The sequence below is a fragment of the Triturus cristatus genome, chromosome 2_2, assembly GCF_964204655.1.
Source record: "Triturus cristatus chromosome 2_2, aTriCri1.1, whole genome shotgun sequence".
Lineage (NCBI taxonomy): Eukaryota > Metazoa > Chordata > Amphibia > Caudata > Salamandridae > Triturus > Triturus cristatus.
In genome coordinates, this window is record NC_140582.1 from 1076196384 (window position 1) to 1076223178 (window position 26795).

General features: G+C 45.4%; 1 protein-coding gene across 1 annotated transcript in view; it reads right to left on the reverse strand.

Annotated features, from left to right (window-relative positions):
• The window catches only part of MAEA (macrophage erythroblast attacher, E3 ubiquitin ligase), a 391495-nt gene that overhangs the window by 290324 nt on the left and 74376 nt on the right, over positions 1–26795 (reverse strand). Inside the window, exon 3 of the mRNA XM_085642591.1 lies at positions 5433–5636. Within this exon, the coding sequence (XP_085498717.1) occupies positions 5433–5636 (204 nt within the window). The remainder of the gene's footprint in view (positions 1–5432; positions 5637–26795) is intronic.

Consider the following 26795-nt stretch of genomic DNA (forward strand, 5'->3'; position numbering starts at 1 on the left):
GACTTCAGGGGGTGGTCTCTTGCACTCAGTCCCTTGCAGTTTTAGAAATCTGGGCCACGCACCAGATCGGGGTCGTTAAAACTACTCATATTACCTGGGCCACACCAGTAATTTTGTAAACATGACTCACGTGGGCAGCTGAAAAGTGCAGCGGGTCTCCGAGCAGTAGAGTGCATGGGACCGGGCAGAGGACTGAACAACATAAGGGAGATAAGCACATGACGCACACTTGGTGAAGGCACAGTCCAGGCAGCGCAGCAGAGGAGTTCAACCAAGACAAAATCCGCCCACGTTGTCTTACTCACCAGCATGGGTCACATTCGTAGAAATTACAGCTGTCCTCGGCCCTCGTCTCCAACTCCCTCGTGCAACTCTGAGTCGCTCAGTAAACAAGAGGGAGGAGAATGGGAAACAAAGGCGGCAGGCAAGAGAATCAAAACCAACGCTGGAGGGTGGGTGGATTAAAAATAGTTGGTTTAAAATGAATAAATAACGGGTGGCGGGAGGCCATGTGGGCTAGGTTTTAAAATAACAGCGAGTGGGGAGATGTAGAAATAATGGAGCTGGGGAGGGCACTGAAGCTGGGGAATACAAGGTGCAAGTCTGACAAGAGGTTCAACATCCAGTGATTGGTGCAGGGGAGGAGGGCGCAGGCAGAACGGGGCAATAAAGAGGATTTGGCATAATGGCTACAGTGGCAGACTTTGAAGATTGGGAACTGGGTTTGAGCCAACACACAGATACCTTCGGAGTGCGGAAACAAAATTTAAAACAAGCAAAGGAATGAGCAGAAATGATTAAAGGATGTCTCATCGCGCTGCCCGAGCTTCACCTCAAAAGACACTTGATTTCACTAAGAAAGCTAGTCAGTCATCGACGGTCGCTGTGGTGCGACTGCAAACACAAAGTCCCAGAAACACATATTAAAGAGAGGCAGTTGAAGAAGAACGTACATGTCTGCTGTGCTTGGGAAGGGATAAACACGAAAGGAGGCATGATAAATGCATGCCAGAAACAAAGATTACATGAGTGACAAAGGAACGAGAGAATCACAAGACTATGGGCAGGCATAAAGCCCACAGAATGATTACAGCATGTCGAGAGACAGCGCATGTGCAGTCCTAGACTCAACCTAAAAAGGGACCACAGATGTCTGTGCGCCCTCCCACTCCAGTTCTGTGTTACTCATTCCACAGGTACAAAGTCAGCACTTGCGCAAAGAAAAATATATATTCACTCATTTGCATGAAGCACAGCCCTATACCAACAAAGGCATTGCTTGGATTGTACCCATGAAAGACATTACAGATGGAGACATATAAGCAAAACATTCCAGTACATCCATGAAAAAAGGACTTGTACATCCAAGCAAAAGTCCTCTACATCCATAACTGTATACACTATTGTGGGGCTTCCAATGCACTCCTCAGGGTTTACAGATTACCTGTAGAGGGACACATAGGGGCTTATGACTCACTGCTACGGGTTTGTTTTTGTTCTCTCCAGTGCATCTGTAAAATCAATACTCTGGACACAGATCTTACTTTTAGGCGACTACGGACAGCTTTAGCTCTCTGGAAGACCCCCATGTCATCAATCCTTCATAAAGGTACAATAACAAGTAGAGAGCGCTTTGGCTCACCACCTTCCACCACTGGTTTTCATTTTTTCTTAAGGGGATGCTACAGTTCAGATGAGACGTCCCTCGATGGTATGGCATTTTATGTATGGTTCCACAGTCCCCCTGGTGTTACTGTTTTTGTGATGGGGCGCAAGAATTCCTTTTCTTAGACTGAGGGAAGTGTGCGCGCTTTAATTTATTTACAGTGCTGGCATTTGAACTGCTTGTTTGCAGGGTTTTTAGTTAAATCAGTGCTTGCGGTTTGAGTATTTTAACCTCGAGGTTAGGTAAGCAGAAGAACAAGATGGCAGACGACCTTAATGCAACAGACTGGGTGGTGGCACAAAGTCAGGAGCAGTCTTGGAGAAACATGGGCTAGAGCAATCAGTAAATAGCCTTAAACCAGTGCTTAATTTATGAATAAATAATTGCCAGGGCCCTCGTCAGGAGGCCACTGCAGCTTGCACCACCCATTGCCCCGTACAGTATTGCCCTGTACAGTACTACCGATGACAGTACAAACACATCTACTAACCATCACACTTGTACAAGTGTCTCCTACAAGTGTGACACTTCACACTATTCCAGGCCCCCAAAGCTAAAAGAATGGCTTGGTGGTACGTATTAGTTATTTTTAAGGTATATTGAATTAATGAACAACTATTGTTTTGCTCATCTCTAAATAAAACAAATAGCCCCAACGTGTGGCAGACTGAATAAGGCCTGGATTGGCATTTCTGCTGCATTTAAAGTGTGGAATTACATTGTTTTTGTAAAAGCATCGAAGTAATCATGGAATAACTATGGAATAAAACGGATGAAATGGTACAATTACTTTGGTTTTTGGGTGTTGACTTTTTTAAATGTAATGCTTGTATAGCTGTAGCGCCTCGAGCCTGGGGGGTGACGACCTACCAGCTTGATATGTTTATTCTACGTTCGTGCAATCACGACAGAGCATAAGGCGAGCCAGCACGCTAAAACTTTGCCATTAAGCGGCTGTCAAAAGTAAATCAAAAAGAAAAAGGAAAAATGGAGTGCATTCCATCACTCAGTTTGAAGTTGGTCATAAGTGCTAGTGTTAGCAATTAAGTGGCGGTGCCGAGTACTGGAAACCACCGGCTCAAACTAAGCACTGACTAAATCCTATGTTCCTGCTACATTCCCCCAACACATCTTCTGAACATACGTTTGAGGAAATCAAGTCAGGTGATGGAACTGAAGTGACAACAGTACTCGTAGTTGCAAATGAGACTGCATACCTAGCTGAACAATCCCCCTTCCACACGCAAAAACTTGACAGTTTATCAACCTATGATTCGCAATGCAATAGAAAGTGTCACGTGGCCCATAGGGACATTGTCGTCTTCACTAAGTTAGCATGAGCTAGTTGTAGCCTCTCTGCTGCTTCGCGCACGTTACTACACGTTTTTATTTTTTGCAATAATTTCTATGGTTATTTTCACATGAGAACTCACTCTGTTCACTCTGTGTGTTCCTGGGATTTTGACTGCAAATTATGTGCAAGGTCGAACAACAAATGCCCCTTGTTATTTTGTTCTAGCCAGGCCTCAGCCCTGAGACAAAACATACCAATGCAGCAGCTGTTTAGACAAAACGTACTTTGGTTTTATTAGAATACACGAATAGGTAACACACACTTGGAAAGGGACCTTTCCAGGGAGAAGAGCGAAACAGCACCTATGATGCAGATCTATCATCTATAGGCTGAGGTATGGGGTCTGCTGACAAAGACCAGAGATGATCTAATATATGATAATACTGCTTCATAGCAAGGGGAGGGAGGTTAGGGTCTATGGCCTTTTCATGATGACATCTCCCTTTAAGATTTATGGACTAGCTGCTATGCTAACTGTATTTGTACTATGCATTTTCCTGCTTGTTGTGGCACGTATAGTGCATGTTAGGGCACGTTAGTTAAAATAAATATTTTAAACTGTTTTGTGTCTCTGTCAGATATTATTTTGGACAAGTACAAGAGTGCGAGCGAAAGGTTGTGTCTTGTTACTGCGATTCCTGAGAGATCTGGGAGTGTTGTGTTCTGGGGTGTCTAATCACTTGTTTCTCTGTGAGTGAGTAAAATGTAAAAAATTTAAATGCAAGTAGGAGAGCAAGTGAAACACTATAGCTAGTCGGTCCTGGGTTTGTGGGTACTAAGGTGGTAGGATAACTCAGTCCCTATACACCAAGGTCCTATAATCCTGCGCATAGTTCTGTGTTTGTGCAGAATCCCTGCAACAAAAGATTAAGAATAAAAGATTGAAAAGTCACTGAGAATATCTAGCTTCCTAAAAGGAGTTAAACTCAGGGGATAAGCACTCCCAGCTGGATTATATTAGTACATTTCTCAGATCAAGGAGTCGGCATGCCGTTGCAACACAGGAACAGGTTTATTCGGATTATACTTCTACTCACTGGGCGTGAGGGAGAATACTAGAAATCCACACTCCGTCTTAGTTTTCACAACAGCAATCGGATATCGATACGCTCCTATCCCACATCCTGTTTGTACATGGATCATAACAAAAATGTAAAGAATGTTAATTGAAACCAGAAGAATTTCAATTGTTTATTACTAGACGGATCTACGCATATTGCTGGACAGCTGTGGAGGTTCTCAACTGATGAGTGTGTTCACCTGCTACAATTTCCGAATTATACAAAGCTAAGACTGTTCTATGTACATCATCAAGATGTCATCCACATAATTATATCAGTGCCTCCTTCTGACATTGGAAGGTGACAAACATCTGCAGCAGGGTCTGTTGTAGTCTGGTGCTTTCAGCAGTTTAAATCTCAATACAGTATTGTTAGACGTACCCTTTGCTCAAATGTTTATTTCGAAAATAGCTGTGGAATTTAACAGCTGAGCTCAACTTGATAATCAATATAAACTCTGGCTCATTGCACTAAATGTGTGTTGGTCTAAGCTTTTTTGTTTAATGCAAAGGGCCCACCGTAACAAACTACTGAGATGGTTGGCTGTGTTCTGTGGTTCTAGGCACAGGGAGTGGCCTTGGTCAGTGTTCTTCACACTGTCCTTGCCAGAGAGCCTGCAAGGTGTGGCTTAACACCATGCCTTGTAGGCTCTGAGATGAAAATGGGGGGTTTCCCCAGCCTCTTCTTCCTTCAAATCCAGCAAGACATCCCCTTTGCACCCCATCCTCCAACATGTGATGTGAATGTAGGAACTGTTTGGTTGCCAGAGGTAGGGTGGCCGAATAGCAGGGCCCATTAGGCTGATACTTCTTTAACTGGGTTAGGGCATCCTTAACAACGGTACAGATTATATGAAAAATCGAGCTTCATTGCTCTAACTGATGATAATGTATACCATCATCTGCCAATGAGCTCATCTAATAAGGTTGTACAGGTAAATGAACAGACCTTTTAGTTCATGTAGTTAAAGATCGTGCAATTTGGGATAATGTGCATTTTATAGCAGCCTCGGAAGGAGAAAAAACAATTGACTTCAGCAAAATTAAGGGAAATCGCCCACACGAGAGTAGTGATCGAGATCTAATATCCACCAATCAATAAAACAGTTCTCCTTAAGGCAGCATTCCTTCAAAGTCCATCCACGTTTAATTATCAATGAGGCACAGCCACAACCATTGGCCTAGAAAATGAAGTTCCATGAAAAGGCTGTAAATTTGGTGGTCAGGGCAACTAACCAACGTAGGGATCGCATACAGATAATACAGATGTTATATCAGTTATAGAATGCTAATTTAACATTCAAGCCAAAAGTAGAGTCTGGTTGCCATATTAATCTACCACACTAGCCTACCTCAATGCCACTTTGCCTGGCTAGTTTTACAGCAGTATTGTAATAGCCACAGCGTAAGAGATGTTCCACCATCATGCGGTCCATGCGTTTCTTCTTCCACATATTTGCAGCAGCTGGCTGGTCACTGCTGTGCTCTTTAAGATGTTCAATCCGGCGCTTGCAAAGTTTGGCGCTTTCATCTTCAGCTTGAATCGATTCAACTGCCTTTTCAAGAGAGGTGAAAGAATATGTTTAGTGTAATGCACAATCTTCTAAGCGAGGCAACAAGTAAATTCGAATTTGTGATTGATCTTTCATCAACAAGTAACTCACCTTCGGTAATACTTATTCTGGTAGAGACTATCTATCCCAGATTCCTGACCTTATAATTATATTACCCGGGCGTCAGACTGGATCCGGAAACTTTTCAGCAGTACCTTGGGGGCGCCGTGCGGCTCTGCACTGATGCAGTTCTGCTCTGGCAAATGACGTGCAGGGCCCATATAGACTCCACCCCTGTGCAAGGATGTCAGTTGTGTTCAAGGCTATCTGTGCCCCGCAGAAGCAGAGCACCAAGAGCAAATCGCCTTGAGTAGTGTACATTTTCCTAGACTTGGATCTTATTAAAGAGTACAGTTCAATCATAGAACGGAGAGGATTTGAGGGTCGGTGAGGAATCTATGGATAGAGTCTCAACCAGAAAGAGCGTTACAGAAGGTAAGTAACGTATTCTTTTAATAGAGGATTCTAACCTCAGATTCCTTACCTTTTGAATAGATAGCAAAGCAGTACATACTGGAGGTGGGTCTGTGAATGGGCTCAAATCAAAAAGTCCTTGAGGACCGAGCGGGCAAACTACCCTGAACCTGGCTAACAAGACAGTAGTGCTTTGTGAATGTAAGAAAGGACACCCATGTGGCTGCCAGGTATACGTCTAGGACAGGGAGTGCGTGCTAACACAGTGGTAGAAGCTTTGGCCCTGGTTGAATGAGCACAAAGTCCTTCCTAAAATGCGTTGCAGATCTTACTGCACAATGCAATCCAGCGGGCGAATGTTCTCTTCTTCACAGCCTTGCCTTTTTTGTGCCAGTAAACCCCACAAAGAGCTGAACGTCCATCCGTGGCCTTTGGTATGACCTATGTAGATACTCTTCTACATAGTAATGGAGCTTCTCCACATCCATAAAAGGGCAAGGCGGTGCATAGAATTCCAGCAGGGTGATGGTTTAGCTCACGTGGTAGGGTGTCACAACTTTAGGAAGAAAGGATGCCCAAGTCCACAGGACCAGTTTGTCTGGGAAGAAGGGGGTGCATGGTGAATTAACACAAAGAGCCTGAAGCTCACTGACAAACCGTGCTGAGGTAATGGTAAGGAGGAACATCGTCTTGACAATAAAGAGCTGTAGGGGACCAATGCAGAGAGTCTCGAATGGGCACATCAAATAAGTAAAAACATGATTGAGGACCCATATGTGAATCACTAAAGTAGAAGGGAAAAAAATATGTTGGAACCCTTTCAAAAATCGCATCACAAATTGTGACTTAAATAAGGAAGGCTGATCTGGCAACTGCAAGAAGGCCGAAAGGTCACGAAGATAGTCTTTAATCGTGCCCAATGCAAAACCCTGGCAGGCAAGAGACAAAACAACAGAACATCAGATACATTGGCCTGGAGGGGTCAATCTAAAGTGTGCCGCACCAACCAGACATTTGGCCCAACGATCAGCATATACAGTTTTCATCGCGGGACGCCTGGCTGCCAAAATGACATCAACCACCTCCCACGGAAGGCGGCAGGTGGTCAGCCATCACCACTGAATCTCCAAGCATGAAGGTGGAGTTTGTAAAGAACCGGGTGCAGAACACCGCCCTGTTACTAGGACAGCAGGTCCTCCCGGATGGGCAGCCTGATCGAAGGACAGATGCTTAAACCCAGGAGTACTGGATACCATACTCTCTGTGCCCAAAATGGAGTTACTAGGATGACTTGGGCTCAGTCAGTCATGATCTTCTTGAGAACTCACAATAGGAGTGGTATCAGTGGACAGGCATACAGGAGTCTTGAGCTCTTCACAAGGCAGAGCGCGTCCCAGAGCAAGATATCCCTTGGAAACTACAACATGCAGAAAAGCTGACATTGCGTGTTCTCGGCAGTGGCGAGCAGACCTAGCTGAGGTTCTACCCATTTGCAGACAAGACATTGCTCCACTTGCTTGTAACTGCCATTCGTGATCTACTAGGCATTGAGAGATACACTCATCTGCCCTGGAATGCAAAGATCATGCCAAGTAGTTCGCGATCAGAAACATTTCCTGCCGGTCCCGCCATTTCCAGAGGTGCAGGGTCTCCAGGACCACAGGCCCTCTCTGTTGCAGTACCACATGGAGGTAGTGTTGTCCATGAGCACATGGACCAGTGAGCTAGAGGAGGGCAAGAAGGCTTTCAACACCACATGGATGGCACTCAGTTCCAGCAGGATGATACAGAGCCAGGTATCTGCCGGAGACCAGAGATCTCTGATCTCCACCTCTTAAGTGGCTACCCCAACGAAGTTACTACTATCAGCTCCGGGTGGAGAACAGAGAGGGACCTGCTGCTAACCCAATCGCACTCCAGCAGCCACCACTACAGATCTATGGCAGTCTCCTTTGAAATCGCAACGTGATCAAAGAGGTCCCAAGATGTTGGGCCCACTAGGACTTCAGATGCCAATGGAGAGCCCTCATATGACACCTAGCATGCTCGACCAGCAGGATGCAAGAGCCCATCAGTCCCAGTAGCCTCAAAGTCGGCTTCACTGAAAGATCATGATCATAGCCTGAATATCCTGGACTCTTTTGCTGGGGGGAAAGGCATGAAACTGAATCGCATCCAGAATGTCCCTGATGAAGGGAAGTGTCCAAAAAGGAGTCAGGTGTGACTTTGGCACATTAATAGTGAACCTCAGAAATGACAAGAGGTTCTCCATAATCTGAAGGTGGTTAACAACTGCCTGAAGCAAGACCGCCTTCAACACTCAGTTATCGAGGTAGGGGGAAGACTGCCACTCTAACCTTTGAAGGTGAGCTGGCACTAATGCCTTCACTTGTGTGAACACCAGAGATGCACTGGTGAGTAGAAAGGGGAGCACCGCAAACTGAAAATGCTCCTGTCTCACCACAAACCGCAGGTAGTGCGGGTGGGCCAGCAGGACAGGTATATGGACATTGCCATCATGCAGGTCCAACTCCACTATCCAGTTATCAAGGCCAAGGAGATACAAGACCTGAGCTAAAGAGAGCATTTTTAATTTCTTCTTCCAGAGGAAGGCATTGAGAGAGCGCAGGTCTAAAATAGGCTGCAGGCCTCCATCATTATTCGGCACCAGAAAGTAGTGGGAATAACAACCACAACCTGCTACTGGTGATAGCCTCTCGATAGCCCCTTCAGCAAAAAGGGATTGCACTTCCTGCCACAAAATTGATAGATGGTCCTCAGTCAGTCACTGGGGAGACGATGGAAGATGCAGTAGGGAAGAAGGGAAGTGTTAAGAGTAACCCATGAGGATGATCTTTAGAACTCTACTGTTCAAAGTTATTCCTGGTGAACCGGGATAGAATCAATGGATTCTGCCTCCCACTGAGTGGCTGTGCACCTGTAGGGGCATGTTAAGGAGTTTTGGAAGGTGAGGCTGCAGGGGGAACGATAGACTGAGCAGACCGTTGAGCTTAGCCATGGGGTCAGTGGGTACCTCGACCGGGAAACTGCTGGGTTCCCTGAGAAGGCTGGACAGGCTCATGATATGACACCCCAAGCCTGAAGCTGTAAAAGGAACGGTGGAACTGTTGGTGAGGGGGGGGTGGAAAGGCTCAGAGAGCGAGAAGTAGCACTGCTCTCCTTAAAAAGCTCTAGAGCGGATCCAGCCTTGCCCCCAAACACTCCCAACGAAGGGCATGTAATCAGGGAGGACTGGAAATTGCCTGAGAACCCAGTCGATGGCAGCCACGCACGGCAGCGAATAGAAACACTGGTGCCTGTCCAATGAAATCGCTGGTGTCCAAGCCAGAAGGAATCATAAACTTGGCCACATCACAACCGTCTTGAATAGCCTGAGCGAGAACAGGTCGAAGGTCTTCAGGCACACTAGGAAGGACTAGTGCCACCAAATCCCAAAGGGCGCGGGGAGTAGCGTCCTTACAAGCAGTTTTTTTAAAGGTTTTTTTGGGAGTTTTCAAAAACCCTTATTGAACAAAATTGCATAGCGAAGTTACAAGATTGCACCGTATCAAAACATCATGTACAGGCATATGATATATTTCAGTGTAAGATACCTCGAACACAGAGCATTGGAGATCAATACAAAAAAGGAATATTGTAGGAGCACCAAAACAGTGGGGTCGACCACAGACAGAAGCACCTTAAGTAAGGGAGAGAGGATGGCAGAACAGTGGGGAGAGGGAGCGGGAAACAAGCTACTCATTGACCTTCACCGGCAGCCCGGCAGGGAGCGGGGGAGAGGTTGCCAGGCGCTGTGAGTTGCGACTTAGGAGATAAGACACGAGTGGGCCCCATATGTCAATTGGGCAGGATCTGGCTGGCATAAGCTCACAGAATTCGGACAGGAGGGTCTGGCAGCGCGATGCATCCTCAAGCCAAAGTGCAACCTTAGGTGCACGCTTACCGCCCCAGCACATGGAAACCCTGCGCCGCGCAACGACAAGTAGCATGGCAGTCAGGCGGCGGGAGGCATCTGGGCAATATTTAATAAAGCCTAAAAGGCAAAGCGGAGGATCGGGCTGAACCAACGACGAGGTGATCTCAGAAATAGCAGTGCAGACCTCACGCCAGTATGCGGAGACCTGGGGACACAGCCAGGCGAGGAGGGAAAAGTCAGCCGCAGGAGCAAAGCAGTGCAGGCATCTATCATTGGGAATAAGTCCCATCTTGTGCAGCTGGGCGGGAGTCCGGTAGAGCCTATGTAATTACTTAAAGTGAATAAGGCGCAGACGGTAATTTGGGTACAGGTGTTTAATCTGATTACAACAATAGAGCCAGTCAGCTTGAGAGATTTCGACACCTAGGTCCTCACCCCACACCACATGCGCCCGGTCAGTGGAATTGGAAGATGCTGCCAGCGTGAGGGCGTAAATTTTAGTGACTAGTTTCCGAGGGGAGGGGGACGTATAAAGGAAGTCGAGAGTGACCACCGAGGGAGGGGGCTGGGGAAACGAGAGGTGAAGCTCCCTGCAGACAGTTGTGTGTTGATAGTAAAGTATAGTGTCCATGGGGTCGGAGTCGGCAGCAAGTGAGAAGAATGTGCCCCCAGGATAGAGATCAGACACTGTAGACAGCCCTAAGCGAGTAGCGTGTTTAACCATCCCAGAAGTTTGGAGAGAAGGAAAAGCCGGATGATGAGCTATTGGCATCGTGTTCGAAGAAAACAAACCATAGCCGGAAAATTTACGGAGCCCAATGTAAGGATCCAAAGAGAGACGGAGCATGGCTGCGCAGAATTCTTCGATCTGATGTGGCAAGGTCGTCAACACAGGAAACCGTGCCTGCGCCGACACTAGTTGCCGGATTGGCGCAGAAATCAGCTGACTTCGGGAGCAAGATCTATACGAGAGGTCCCACCTCGCTTAGATTTCTTATGCTTCTTTTTCAATTTACCTGAGGATTCGGACTCCGATGAAGACAGACCTCTCCAGCGGCTCTAGTGACTCCGGTGAATCCAGGTGCAGGACCCTACTTTGGATGCGGACTGTGACTTGGAGCAGCCAGACAATTACTTTTTGTGCTTGGTGACATAAAGCTTAACCATGAGGTTCCAGATAGCCTCCGGATTGACATGTAGTCGCTGCAGACCTTGGAGCCGTGCCCCAACCCCAGACATGACAGACATCATACCTGGTGGGATAGGTCACAGACATTTGTTTGAGACGGTCCCTACAGAGCTTAAAACCTGCCATTTTAGGGTGTGACATGCCTTGCACACTGAAGAAATTTCGAGGTACATGTGTCAGAGATACTAAGAGAGCTCTGAATACGCATTTGTTGGCGTGGAAAGAAAGGAACTGATGTCAGCATGCAGGTGTGGCGCCAATATGACCTTCACATGTCATTGCTGGGGCAGAACGGCAACAGTGCTACCCGACGGTGGCGAGGTACTGCTGAAAAGATTCAGGATCCAGGCTGGCTCCAGGGGTAATATTCAAAAGGTAAGGAACCTGCAGTTAGAAGTCCCTATCAGAAAATATTATACAGTCAGCTAAAAACAATCTAACATCTCTCTTCTAGTCTTGTAAACATACATCTCTATAATTGTCTTGCTTGCACCTTTTTAAGCCTTTAAAACATACTGATGAAAGTCTGTGGCCTAGAACTCCATATGACCAGTCTGAGAACCTTAGTAGCAAATAAAGTTGTATTTACTCTACTTTTGAACTGTAAATTATTAAATAACAAAACAAACCTATGATGACAAATTTAGAATAAATAAAAGCAATGCTGTGGAAATCCCAATTTTTGTTAGGACACATCCACTCTGAGACCCCCGAGGGGATAATGCGTTTCACATCTCCTTCAGAGAAGAGATGCACATACAGGTGTCATTCACCCTTTTCTATGATGAGGTAGGCTCATCCAGATTCAGTGTTATGACTCAGACTACCCTGCCAGGGGAACTCTTATCTGCAGGCATTATATGCATTTGAGTCAACCCTCACCCAGGCCTCTGAAAACAGTGCACAGACACAGCTTATGTATCAATGAAGGAAATTAATATGGTAACCTCAGCAGTCATATAATAAGGTGGCATATTAGAAAAACACAAAGCTTTTTACATCACACATCCCTCCTACTAGTAAAAGATTAGTCTAAACCCTACCTATATAATGAAATAGCAAATTCAATAACAAGTTTGGTAAAATATATATCCAGACGAAATTTTGACGAAAGGGACACGCTGCCAGTCGGGTCGGGGCTTGGTGGCAACGTCACGGCCAAATATTGAATAAATAAATCACATAACATCCACAATGTGAAAGACAAGCCCTACAAACGAAATGTAGGTGAAGCAGATCTTTTAATTGCAGCAGGTAAGTTCAAATCGTAAAGCATTACGCGTTTCGACCCCCCCAGGGTAGTAATCATATGCACAAACAGGGTCAGTTGGTCTAGGTTTTAAATACAGAATGATCTCCCACAGTGAAGAAGGACTTAGAGTGCATATAACAGGTTACAAAAAAATGTCACTTTTTAAAACATTTCATAATCTTTACCGGTTCGGGGCCAGAGAGCGCTTCATGTGATCAATACTCGGATTCATCTATTGCCAAATGCACTCTTTTATAGCAATGTCCGAGATTGTTTTATTTTGGTCCCAATCATCACCTTTTAACAGAACTTCAGTGTCCATAATGCTTTGAAACTGTAATAAAGAGCATTTAACCCGGGAATGGAAGAAACAAACAGGAAAATCTGGCCTCGAGATTCGAGAAGAAAGTAACTTAGCAAAAGATAGGAACACCCCGAGAAAAAAAGATGAATATCTTATTCAACTGGACAATCTAGGAGGAGCAAACTGCCCAAAGGAAAATGAGGAGACCCACTATGAGGATATTGAGGAACGCAACTTAGAACGTTAAATCTAAGTGACAATTACGATGAAAAATGCTCCTAAAAAACGCAGCAAGAATTCATCTGACTTGCATGTAAATCTATTTCAAAGGGTGAAGTTAATATTGTGTGATAATAGGAGTACAACTAACGACCATAACATTGGTAAGAGGCAACTCATTTTTAAACCCGAACATTGGTCAAGATGAAAACATGATATTTTGAATAGGGGAAGTATTCTAAAATTGCTAAAAGTAATCCAGTCGCTCGAAAATATTAAACGTGTAGATATAGAGTATATTGAATTGTTACCAAACTATAAAGAAGAGTTTCAAGAAAGCAAATTGGTGACATAGAATGCTAACCACCTTCCGGTGCAAATCCTTAAAGAATATTTAAAAAAAATCAAAATTGGGGTATAAAAATCACAAGGCCCTCGAAAATGTTCTATCCAAATCCATTTATATTGCCAGAGGGATCTGTTTATCAACTAGCTACAAATATGAACACAAAAAAGGCAAATAAGCAAGTTTTATCGGTACTAAAAAATCCTAAGGGTAAAACTGCTGAAATGAGCAGTGCTACAATTAAACCTCAAGAAGAGGAATCCACGAATCTCAAGTTCGGTTAGTTAAGGGCAGCACTGCACGGCGCACACCAAGCGTGAAAGAATCAACAGCAAGGCGTCGGAGTCCACAATTTGAACAAAGGGAAATGATAAAAATCTGCACCTGGAACTTAAATGGTATAGGCTCGCATCCGCAAAGTGCAAACCAGATGTTTATGTCCAAGAACTTTCAGATTATTCCTCTACAAGAGACATGGGCACGGCAGCCTTTTGTGCTTGAAGGGTTTACGATGTTTTTTGTTCCGGCCATTAAAATAAATAAATATGGGCGATTGGCAACTTTTATAACAATAGACTCAAAACTAGAAAGTGAACAAATACGTACTAGGGGAAATAAAATCTTAATTGAAAAACTGTGCTATAAAGAAGCTAACAAAAAAAAATATATTTTATTAATATCTGTCTATATCTAATCGGAGGCAAGTGCCAGGAAAGCAATTGCAAATGACTTAATAGAAATATTATTACATCCAAAAATGGAGACACATTGCGATAAAATAATTTCAGGGGATTTTAATATGAACCTAGTAAATTCATATGCACGAGACGAAGTAATAATACGACAGGGCTTCCAGTGGGCCATTCCCAGTCAATCCCCAATTTTGGAGTTTAAACGGCTGGAGGGACAATTGGTAAAAACTTAGTAAAAGACCTGGAATCTCGGCTTAATGGTTGTAAATGGGAGGTGCCGACAAGCTATCCCTCTAGCCTGGACTTATCAAGCATGGTCAATAAATAATGGAGGTAAATCTCCAATGCGGTAGACATCAGAAATTAAAAAGCCTTCCTGGTGTGACTAGCACAATAAATTCAGTTATGAAGACAGCATTAACACTGGGCAGACAATGATTTACTGGTCATAAACTTACTGTAATTGAAAAACGGGCAATTTTTACAAAAGAATGAATGGCCAGCTATACAGCGAAAAATTATAATAACCAGCAACTAGGCAGGAAAGGAAATGTAAACTCTAAAGTAAGGGGGTTGGCTTGGTCAGCCAACATGGCGGACACTACTTGAATTAGCTCTGCGCGCCCAACTCATTATTCCGCAGTAAATCCTATTATTATCGACTAGGTGCAGCCCATCCGCAGCCCTAAGGACTGCCAATCTGCTTTGTGCCCCCGGCGCGGTGCAGGAATCTGGTCGCCGGCGCTGGCTTGGGGGACGACGTCGGAGCTGTGTGGGACGCCTCGAGGATCGGGCCTAACGCCACCAGCCTACCACCTGGGCCTGAAGAGGTGTAGCTAGGACCCGGGCCGTGGATCGAGTTCTGCGGTGAGGAGAGTTGTAACGCGGGGGGCTAGGGCGGGTGTGCTGGTTTCTTGCCCCTGCCGTGGCCGGTTGTTGTTGGGCAGCTGTCTCTCCACCCGGCCGTGGTCCTGGTCACGGGGGAGCCCCATGAGCCCAGACTGGTTCTCTGCTGGAGCTGCGGGGTTTGCTCGGGCCTCGATTTCGGAGGGCGGGGGGAAGCCGTCTCAGGCCTCCGGAGGTGGGGGTGGGAGACGCACCCCGCCATGCTCGCGGGGCCTTCCCTGCGCTCTCTGTGACCGAGCGCTTCCCAGGGCGGGTTACACAGGGATCCGGCACGGAGGCTTTGCCTTCTCGGCTGCGGTACACACGCACCACCTCTACCTACAAACTAGGTGCACTACGCTTCCCCTTGGCTGGAGGACACCAGATGGATTAGGGGCTTGTGCGAACACCTCGACCTGGATTCAAGCAGCACTGGTGACACCATCTTGGTGCCCCTGTGGGTCATTGCGAGCTGCTTCTAGCCCCCATTCTGGCCATATTGAACATGTCGTGCTGCTGGCGCGGCGCTACGCCACGCTACTGAGGCAGAGGTGTGGTTCAATACCCTCGAGCCGATTAGCAGGGAGATGTAGAACGACCCCATAATGAGCCCTCACGCAGTGCAATTGATTACTACATAACATAAGGAAATAGCCCTGCAGTACAGGGGTAGTCGGGTGGGTGTGTGTGGCATGCTGGTGGTCTGGCAGTTAGGTCCTGATCGAAGGGGCTGCTTGGCTCCCTGCTGTGGGCTGCGGAGGCAGCTGGGCTAGGCCCAGTGCAGCTTGTGGCCTGGCAGTTGGGGGTTTCTGAGAGGGCTGGCTCGCAGCACTCTCCCTGGTGAGCTCATAGAGTGGCGAATTGGCCTTGTCGCGACTTCGAGTGCCACACCAAATCATGAGCAGTATTCCCCCGGCAGACCCGAGGTGACTCATTTGCGGAACACAATGGGGAAAAATAAACCTGGCACTGCAAGTCCGAAACAGAGTACCTTAGACCAATACGCTACAACAGCGAGCGGAGGATCCACACCTGGCCCATTACCATATAATGCAGCTCTTTTGGCGGTCATTACGGAAGCGAGAGACACACTAGATGCCAAGATTGGCGTAGTTGGAACCAAAGTTTCCTTCTTACTCCAAGCCCTGAGGAAAGCTGTAGACCGCATTACAGAAGCTGAAACATGGGTGTCCTCCGTGGAGGATAATGTGATGACCCTACAGCAGCCTGTCAATAAATTAACGGTCATCTCCCAAGAGCTAGCTACTTGGGTTGAAGACGCCGAAGGCGGCGACAGGCCGTGGCAGGCGTAACAATCTACGTTTTGTTGGTTTCCCGGAGGGATGCGAGGGCAACTCTGTGAATCGCTTCCTCACCTCGTGGCTCAAAGATCTGCTGCCTGCTGACATGATCTCCACGTGCTTTGTGGTCGTGTTAAAATGTAAAATCTGATTCTCTCATTTTTTGATTAAGCTATGCCTCATCCATTTTTCACCCCTGCCCTACTTCCAGCCCGGCTCTATCCCCGACACTGCATCTGTATAAACAGGAGTAAAGAATCTAGATTGGGGCACTGTAGGCTGTGTATACATGCAGAGTCAGCGCAAAAGAACAGCTGGCGTCTGCTTGGGGTTTTTCAGACAATGGTAAAGCCTCATGTAAAGTTTACCCAGATAGCATATCTTGTTGTGCAGCTTCAGGACGCGACAATTGCACAAGGCACCAAGACTGTCAATTCTTATCGGTACCTCATTTGTGTGTTTTTCCCAAAGCTCTATTTACCTCTGGGCGTCTCTGGTTTGTGATCTCTTGCTATAAAAATCCATGTAACCATCGTTCGGTGTGCTTCCCCCTTGAGTATCTCTATGATGCTTGTCGGACGAGGCCCCATTCATGAATGCAAATAAATGACCTATGGTTTGTACTTCGCTCCAGTGTCGATTCCTCCTTACTTGTTAAGAACCCGTGGATGAAGAGGTGACCCTGCACCAGTGAGTTATCAATAATCAGCTTCCACAGTCGAGAGGGCTCACTGGGCACTTACGACGAAACCACCCCACGGGGAGAACCCGCGGCCGGTCATCACCAAGCTGCAGACAGGGATGAAGTGTTACAGTTTGCTCGGTCACATAAGGATAAACTTTTCTTTGACTCTAAACCTATAATGATTTTTCCAGATTACACTTGTCTAGTCCAACAGCAAATACAGTCCTTCACAGCAGCAACACAGAGTGCGTGACCTTAATATTTCATATATGCTGCTTTACCCTGCCAGGCTCTGTGTTGTGTATAACTCCAAGACCCACTTTTTCGACACAACTCAAGCAGTTTTTCGCCTGGTCTGATGAAAGAGCCCATTTGAAAACTCATTCCCCGCTGCCATTAGTGTCTAATTCCTCCAGGGGCTCGCAAAGAAACAGGTTGCGCAGGAGCAGGACCAAATCAAAGCGACAACATCGTTCCGTTTCCGACCGGCGCGCCTCTAGTCCCGAGCATATATCCTGATCACTCCATGGCCTGTGGACCTTCCACCTGCTCGTGTTTAACTGTCCATTGGTTGGAATTACTCCATCTACCCATCACCAAGTAGAGGTGGACATTGTACATTGTGGCGGACCTGACCTGGACATCTGTACCCCAATGTTTTTTTCTATGGTAATGTTGGGATCCATTGGTTAGGGGAGCTCTGGGATCTCCAGTTGTGCTGCTGGGGTGTTCCATACCGCAACAGATGCTCCTAGTTCTTGGCAGTATCGGGAGGGGGAGCTAGGGGGGGTAAAAAGGGGGGTGTTTATGGAGTTTAGAATTCTGTTGTTTCCAGTTCTCTTTCACACGCAGACACTCATCCCAGTCTTCATTAGGTAGGCCATGATTTTTTAGACCCACAATCGATATATGACCGCACAGTTGGCTGCCTCTCATGTAGGTAACCTCACAGTAGTGACGTGGAACGTTCGAGGGCTGTTTAATAAAATCAAACAGGGTGCTGTCCTTCGGCAAGCTAAACGATATGGTGCCGACATTCTCTTCCTCTAGGAGACTCATCTATTGGGCAATAAGGCTCCTTGCCCAGCCAGATTTGGGTATCAGCAGGTATATCATGCAGGTTTCACTAGAGGCTCCCAAGGGACAGCTATCCTTATTCATCGACATGTCTCCTTCATCCATACTAAACACTGGGTAGATCCCAGGGGTGGATATGACCTTCTGTCGGGCACACTTGATGGGGAATCAATTAATCTAGGGAGCGTCTACGCACCCCCGCCTTTGGGGAACAAGTTTGTGGAAAGTCTCGCCTGTCAGTGGAGCAAACTCCCAGAGGGCCGGTCTCTCTTGGGTGGCGATTGGAATGATAGCTATCACTTGATAGGAGGCAGGGATCAGGTGCAAACCCTCCCGCCGCGATCTCTAAATTGTCACTGCTTGCCGGTACATTGGGGTGGGCTGACATATGGCGTGAATACCATCTTGCTGAGATAGGCTACACATACATGTCCATGGTTCACGGATCCATGTCTCGTCTAGATTACATGTTAACATCACGGAACTATATTCACAGGTTCTCCCAGGTCTCCCATCTTCCTAGAGGGCTGTCTGACCACTCCCCAGTCACGGTGACACTTCTCTTGCACTTTCATAAGTCCCCCTTTAGGTGGTGAATGTCCCCATGGCTTCTCCGAGATCCAGACTACCAAGAGTGTATGAACACGGCAATCCAAGAGTTTCTCACCCTAAATACCGACTCCGCTCCCTCCAATGAGACACTCTGGGAAGCCTTGAAAACCACGATTAGAGGGATGGATATTAGTTACAAGGCAAATGACAAACGTAAACCTTCCGCTCAGCGGGCGGAGTTGGAAACCCAGGACACATCCCTAGAGGCATGATACACGTAGGATCCCAGTCCAACCCTTCAGTGAAACCTGTTCCTCACACAACAACAGTTACACCAACACCTTATGGAGGAGGTGAAAGAGATCTGGATGGCATCTCAACATCAGATAGAACAGTGGGAGATAAATCAAGTAAAATGTTGCACAGACTTTGTCAAACTGAGCGCACCCCAGCCACAGTCCCCACCATCAGAGGTATTGATGGTGTTCTACGTTCATCCCCCGCAGAAGTAGTTACAGAATTTGCGCGTCACTTCTCCACATTATACACTTAGAAGGAACAGCTCTCAGAGGACCTCATAGCTGAGTTCCTTCGAGTCATTCTCCACCAGAGATTAGCAGACCAGATGAGGGACCAATTAGATACCCCCATTAGAGTGGACGACTTAACAGCGGCACTAAGTGTGTTGCAACCAGGCCGGGCCACGGGCCCTAATGGGTTCCCCATAGAAGTCCTCCGTTGTCATATGTCCTCATTGGGCTCACAGCTATTGGAAACAATACACGAGGCCCTCGAACGTAAACTATAACGCCGGGACTGGCGTCAGGCCAAGATCGTCCTATTTTAAAAGCCCGGTCACCTGCCAGAAGATCCATCCTCATACCGCCCTATTTCCCTAAGTAACTTTGAATCCAAATTACTGGAGAAAGTCCTTGCAGATCACCTGCGGATCTGCATTCAAGATTTGGTTCACCTAGATCAATCCGGCTGTGAAACCTTTAAATCTGAATCTCTCGTTTTCTAATTTAGCTGTGCTTCATCCATGCTCACCTTTGACCTGTTTTCAGCCTGACTCTATCCTTGACACCACACTTGCATAAACATTAGGTCACGAATCTAAGTTGAGACATTGTAGGCTGCGTAAACATGCAAAGTCAGCACAAAAGAACAGCTAATGTCTACACTGTGGGTTTTGTGTGTATTTTGAACAATGAAAGCCTTAGACAAAGTTTGTTCAGATAAGCCTTTCTGGTTATGCAGCTTCAAGACGCGACAGTTACACAAGGCACCAAGGTTGTTGATTCTTACCGATGGTCTCATTTATGTGTTCTTCCCAAAGCTCTATTTACCTCTGGGCGTTCCTAGTCTGTGATTTTCCCTATATAAACCCATGTAACCATTGTTCACTGTGTTCTATCCTTAGGTATCTTGATGGTACTTGTTGGATGGAAACCCATTCATGAATGATTGAATAAACTATCCATGGTTTGACTTTGCTCTCCTGTCGATTCCTCCTTACTTGATAAGAACCCGTGGCGAAGTGGTGATCCCTGCACCAGCAGGTTATTAAGTAATCTGCTCCACACTGCTTTATGTCGAATCGTGCCACCCACCATAAAATTCGCCGTGTCCATAAAGCCATGGCATTGGCCCCAGAGCTGGAATGCCCTGCGGCAATACTCCTCGCAGACATAGACAAGGTCTTCGACTCCCTGAGTTGGGAGTACCTATTCCAGCTTGGGGAGGCAATCAATTGTGGTCCAAGCTTTCTAGCATACGCGCGCCTACTATATACAGAACCTATGGCCTCTGTGCGTATTGCTAGTCATCGTTCTCCCTATTTTCCCCGTTAGCCGCGGCACAGGACAGGGCTGCCCCCTGTCTCCGCTCTTATTTGCCTTGGCGGTGGAACACTTGGCAAAATGGGTTCGCCGAGATCCAGTGCTCCGCGGCTTTGAATGGCCAAGATCACAACGAGACCGTATTGCCCTATACGCAGACGTCTTATTCTTTATGACTGACCCCTGGATCTCGGGCCCGAGAATCTTACAGATTCTCCGTGTCTTTGGCCAGACCACCGGACACCATACTAACCCTTCTAAATCGGTGCTATTCCCAGTATGCGGACAACAAGGCAGAGGTACATGGGCATCCCAACTCCAACACATTACTAACGGTTTTCAATATCTGGGCATATATAGGACTCCCTGCCCTGCGACCTCATGGGCACACAATATTAACCAGCTAATGGCTGGCCTCCGTAAGGAGACTTCCATATGGTCATCGATGCCTCTCTCGCTATATGGGCGGCTTGACAATTTTTTTTAAAAGTCTCTCTCCGCAGAGTGCTTTATCGACTACAAAACTTCCCATATCATATACCAAGGTCTTGGTTCGCACAGATAAACGCCATACTTAACAAATTCTTATAGGGTGACGGAGCAGTTAGAGTGGCGCTACAGACGTGTGCATTCTACATACTACGGCGGTATCGCTGTTGCAGACGTGTACTGGTATTATGTGGCCTCTCACTTCCTAGTCATTAATGACTGGTGGTATAACACACCTACAGATCCCGCACTTGAACACAAGGCAATGGAAGGGATTCCCCTCCTTCGGTTACTATACAGCGTACAGAGTCTCCTGATCCTTTACCTCATGCCAGCAGAACAACAATTTGGCTGTGGCACTATACTGTCCGGCGAAGGGGGTGGCATAGGCGGTTGACTCGGACAACGCCCTTACGGCATGGTACATACCTCCGCCAGGTGGCAACGTTGCAGGGGTTCCATCAGTGTAATCAAATTGGCATCTCCACAATAGGGGACATCATGAGAGGCACCACTCTAAAATCCTTTAAACAACTACAAGAGGAGTTTGATCTGCACAAAACTCAGTTTTGAAAATGTATCTCCAATTACCCCATGCTCTCACCCCATTGCTTTCAAATTTAGATGACCGCCCTGAGTTTTACTCACTAGAGGGTCGCCTCCTTATGGACGATTTGGGCGCACACAAAATTCGGCAGATAAATCAAACATTGACTACACACTCCACCACGACTCGTCGTAAAACTAGGAAGGCATGGTAAGATGATATTCCAGAACTCACCGATGATGATTGGGCAGAGGCTATAGCTAGTCCCCGGGATACTGCGGTATCTTCCAGGTACCGTCTTATTCAATTCAAATATGTCCATTGCGTATATTACAAATTGGAGGATGGGGATCAGAGCATCCCCTAAGTGCCTTCGCTGCGACAGGGAGGAGGGGTCGTTCTTTCAGACTGTTTGGAGCTCCACTGCAATACAGCCCTTTTGGCGCAGTCTCTCAACATGCCTTAAAGAGGTGCTGTCCTAGGACCTCCCACATGACCCTAGACTGTTCCTCCACCACAGCACAGATGACATAGGAGGGAATCGTTACAAACAACAATTACTCTTCCTTGCTCTCACCATTGCCAGGTTATGGAAAGGAACTTCCCCACTGACAATAGGGAAATAGCGAAAGGAACTAGTCAACTGCATGGGTGTGACAATAGCTGTCTTTCAAGCGCGGGGATGCCCTCAAAAGCATAGGTAAATCTGGTTGCGACGGGCTACATACAGGGGCATAGACCTTTCTCTCCCTTCGCAAACCCCCTAAAAAACAGCCTCTATGAGATGTTATGGGCCATGTCATATGAAATTGGGTATTTCCTTGGAAGCACATTTGCAATTAAACATGCTCGCCAGTGTGTGTTGGGTGGTAAAGTCTGCGTAAAGTTTTGGTTTGTGTTTTTGTTATATATACAAACTGTACCCAATGATATTTCCATACTTGGTAATTTGTCATTATCCTGTCTCAAAATGCTTTATGTTGGGCAATTGCCCAGATGGTACTATAAAAACTCAATAAAATAGGTTTAAAAAAAACCCTCTAAAGTAAAGTTATACCTAAAAGGGCGTATTCTGAAAAAAATCTCAAATAGAATACTGAAACAAATGAAGAAAATGCCTGCTAATGCAGCTCTACGTTCCAAACTAATAAATCTAAACAAAGTATTGCGAAGGTTAATCCGGCATGAAACATCTCAAGAGAAACAAGCATTGTGGGTTAAAGCATTATGCTCAAGTAAAATGAAATTCAAGAACATTTTGGTGGATGATCAACAGTTTGAATAGATCTAACAAACCAATCATACCATCTTTAATAACGGAAGCAAAATGGGCCGAATTTTTATCAGCTCATTTAAACAATAGCAAAGAACCTAAACAAAAGGATAGGTCAGATAATAGACGAGGGGAAGACAAAAATAAAAAATTATGAAACAGAAATAATTATAACTAAAGATCAAGTATATAATCTTATTAGGAAACAGAGGCAAGATGGAGCACCTGGCCCAAATGGAATTCATTCTGCACTATAGAAAGATAATCCAACCATTTGAGCTGAATATCTCTCAAAACCTTTTAACAAAGCCATCCAATCATCAATTTTGCCGGAGAAGTGGAAAGGCTCAATAATATGACCTGTTTATAAAAGCGGGGATTGGTCTCTACCTAGTAACTCATCTAATTACATTACAAGATAAAGAAGCTAAGCTTTTTGCTGGAACGCTCTTGACAGAACTAACGGAATGGGCAACCAAAAACCATAAAATCCTGCCAAACTAATCAGGTTGTAAGCAAGGGCTGGGAACAGTGACAAATATTCTATTTCTTTCTATTTTAATTGATAAATATAAAATAATGAATCGACCAATTTATCTATGCTTTGTTTATTTTAGATCAGCTTTCAATTATGTGCATCGGCAGACTCTGTGGAGGAAGCTGGATGAACAGGAATACCAACTAGCCTCCTAAAAGTGATTTAATCGCTTTATACTCACACTTGGATTAGAGTCCGAATAGGTGATGATTCGACCTTTTCAAGAGAAATTCCTACATCTCAGGGGTTAAAACAAAGATGTGTTCTCACACCATATCTGTTTAACTTGTTTTTAGCAGATTTAACATACTGCTTGGATAAAGAGAATGCACACCCCCCCCCCGAACTAGCGAGGAGAAATATATCTAATTTGTTATATGCTGATGAAGTTATACAATTAAGACAAACTAGGATAGGATTAAGACGCCTTATAAATGCAGTTGCAAACTATTCACTGGAAAATTGTATGGAAATAAATGAGGCCAAGACCAAAATAATGGAAGTAAACAACAGGAAACAGAAAATAAAAATATATAAATGGTATTTGCAAAAGCAGCAAGTGAAGGCATATAAATACTTGGGTGTGTTTTTTGACGAAAACAACACTTTCCAGCAGCAAAAAAGAAGGATATCGAAAGGAGCGGGAACACCTTAATTATGGCATTTCGAACACTGCAAAAGTCCTTGGGTGGATCCATCTACCTGCCTCTTCTAAAGGTAATAAATGCAAAAATACTGTCAACTATTACATATGGTAGTGAAGCATTGTGTGGTAGAGACCCTCTGCAGCTTTAAATAATGCCATTTCAAATACATTTAAGATCCTTTTTCTGGGTGTAATATATAGACAAAAAATAGTCTTGAAGTGTTGAGCCTGTAGTTTTGCTGACAGTAAGTCGCTTTGGGAGAGTGCCAGTGAGTTGTAAAACATGCTGTGCGGGGCCTCTAGTTTAATAAGCCACTTGTCTGCTATTTTAAGCAAGTCATCTGGGGTTTGGCTGTTTAGAGCAGAGTAAATGAGACCTATTCGAGGGGTCGTTGGGGCCCGCAGTGTATTAATGAGCTCATTCTCCAAAAATCCTGCAGGTCCCCCGACTTTTCGGACGAGAAAGTCGTGAATAGCAAGGTATTTGAAGGTGTCATGATTTTTCAGTCCCTGTTTGCTTTGTAGCTCTGAAAATGGCTTAACTCCTTTGTTGGAAATTAGGTCTCCTAACTTAGTGATGCCAGCCGTATACCAATTCAGTAGGTAAGACCTGCCAAAATTGGCAGGAAGATTGGGGTTCTCGGTAATAGGAGTGTAATAGTTAAATGTTCCTAGCCCATAGGTTTTGCGGATATTGCGAAAGACCTTAAAAGAGTTCATCAATGTCTTGAACTTAACGCGCTTATAGTATCCAAAGGATATTTGTCTAAATAAGCAGCCGCGAGTCTCTTCTCCCAATAGAAGCCGAAATGGTGAAGGAAGGCCGGTTGGGAGAGGGATGGAATGTTCCTTCAACAATTCAGTACTGTATTGTAGAACTGAGGCCCAATAGTAAAGTGCTATATTAGGAAATGCCCAGCCACCTCGTTCCCTGGGAAGAGACCATTGTTTTAGTGCTCGTCTAGGTTGTGAGTAAGCCCAAATAAATTGCGTAAAAATTTGTTGAAGTTTCTGGAGCTTGGCCTTGCTAAATTCCAATGGGATGGAGCGGAAGTAATATAGCAATTTCGGGAAATAGGTCATTTTGATTACATTACATCTGCCTACAAGAGTCAGGTGTAAATTGTCTATTTTTTTCAGGGCTTTTCTGGTTTCGGTAATCAAGGGGGATATATTTTCAGTTACAATTTCATCTATGTTGGCCGTGATAATGACCCCCAAATATTTGGCCTGTGTCACGATCCGGGAATCAATCCAATTGATTTTCCTGTTTATAATTATCTGGGTTTTATTTTTGTTCAGCGCATATCCCGAAATTTTCCCGGATTTTCGTGCCTCCAATTCCAATGCCAAAATAGCACTCTTAGGTTTAGAAGTGGTTATGGCCAAGTCATCAGCATAAGCCATGATTTTAGTGTCGATTCCCTGCATACTTATTGCTAGAATTGTTGGGTTCTTTTCAATCCTCTTGATTAGGGGGTCTATATAAAGGGCAAAGAGTAGGGGGGAGCAGGGGCAGCCTTGCCTGGTTCCGGAGAGATGTTAAATTGCTCGGTCAATCTCCCATTAACCAACACACAGGCCGTCGGGCTTTGATATAGAGCTTGTACAGCCTGCGTAAGTTTTGACCCGAATCCCATCCTCTTCATGACACACCACAGGAACCGCCAGGAGACCCGATCAAATGCTTTTTCAGCATCTAGTAAAATTAAAGACATCAGGTCTCCTGTCACCCGTGCTGCGTCAAACAGAGTAATGGCCCGTCTAATGTGTTCAGTGGTGCCTTTCTTGGGGATGAATCCGTGTTGCCATTCTGACACCAGGGATTCAACTACAGTAGATATTCTTGTAGCAAGTATTTTGGAATATACCTTAGAATCGCAGTTTATAAGTGTAATTGGTCTGTAAGAGCCCATTTCTAGAGGTGATTTGTCTTTTTTAAGAAAAATAGAAATTTTGGCATTTGACCAGGAGTCCGGAGGAGAAGCCCCTTTAAATATGGTGGTTATCACAGCAAGAAATATAGGCTTAATTTGGGATGCGAATATTTTATAGAACTCCACGGGAATGCCATCCATTCCCGTGGCTTTCCCGTCTGGAAGGCTGCTTAGGGCTTCCAGGATATCATCCCAGTTCGGGACAATTTCCAGTTGTTCACGATACTCCTGGCTAAGCTGTTTTAACTATCTCTTTTAAATATTTGGTAGTTTCAGGATCTTCTAAATCGACTGGCGTGTTATTCTCCTCTGAATATAGCTTGGAGTAAAAATCTTGAAAGCCTTTTTGTATTTCACTAGGATCGCTAGTTTCAACTCCTGCTGGTACTTGAATCGAGAGTATTTCGCTTTCTGTGGTCTGTTGTCTAGTTTTGACAGCAAGGTGATGACCAATGCGATCGCTACATTCGTAATTTGTTTCTCGCGTCGCTGCCAATTTAGCTGCGGTTTTTTCAGCAAATACTGCCCCTATTTCGGCCTTGATTAATATAACTTCATTTTGTAGGTTCTCGACATCCTGACCAGTGTGGACCATTTGGACTAGGTTAATTTCTGATTCTTTGAGCTTTTCCTGGAGATTGAGTATTCTCAATTTATCTTTCTTATTTTTCCTGATCGAGAACCTTAAGGTTTCTCCCCGAATACCCGCTTTTAATGTATCCCAGACTACCATGGTTGAGGCCGTTCCAGTGTTTATTTCCAGGAACTCCTGAATCCAGGTTTGCATGTGAGTTCTATAGCCTATGTCTTGTAAGAGGGCTTTCTCAAAGCTCCATCTTGGGGGTTCTTTCCAGTTCTCTAGCCCCTTGATGTCCAAAATAAGTGGGTTGTGGTCTGACATAAAGCGCGGCGCTGTGTCTATGGTACATTTGCCTAGTAGGGATGAAGAAATAAAAAAATAGTCTAGTCTAGCAAATG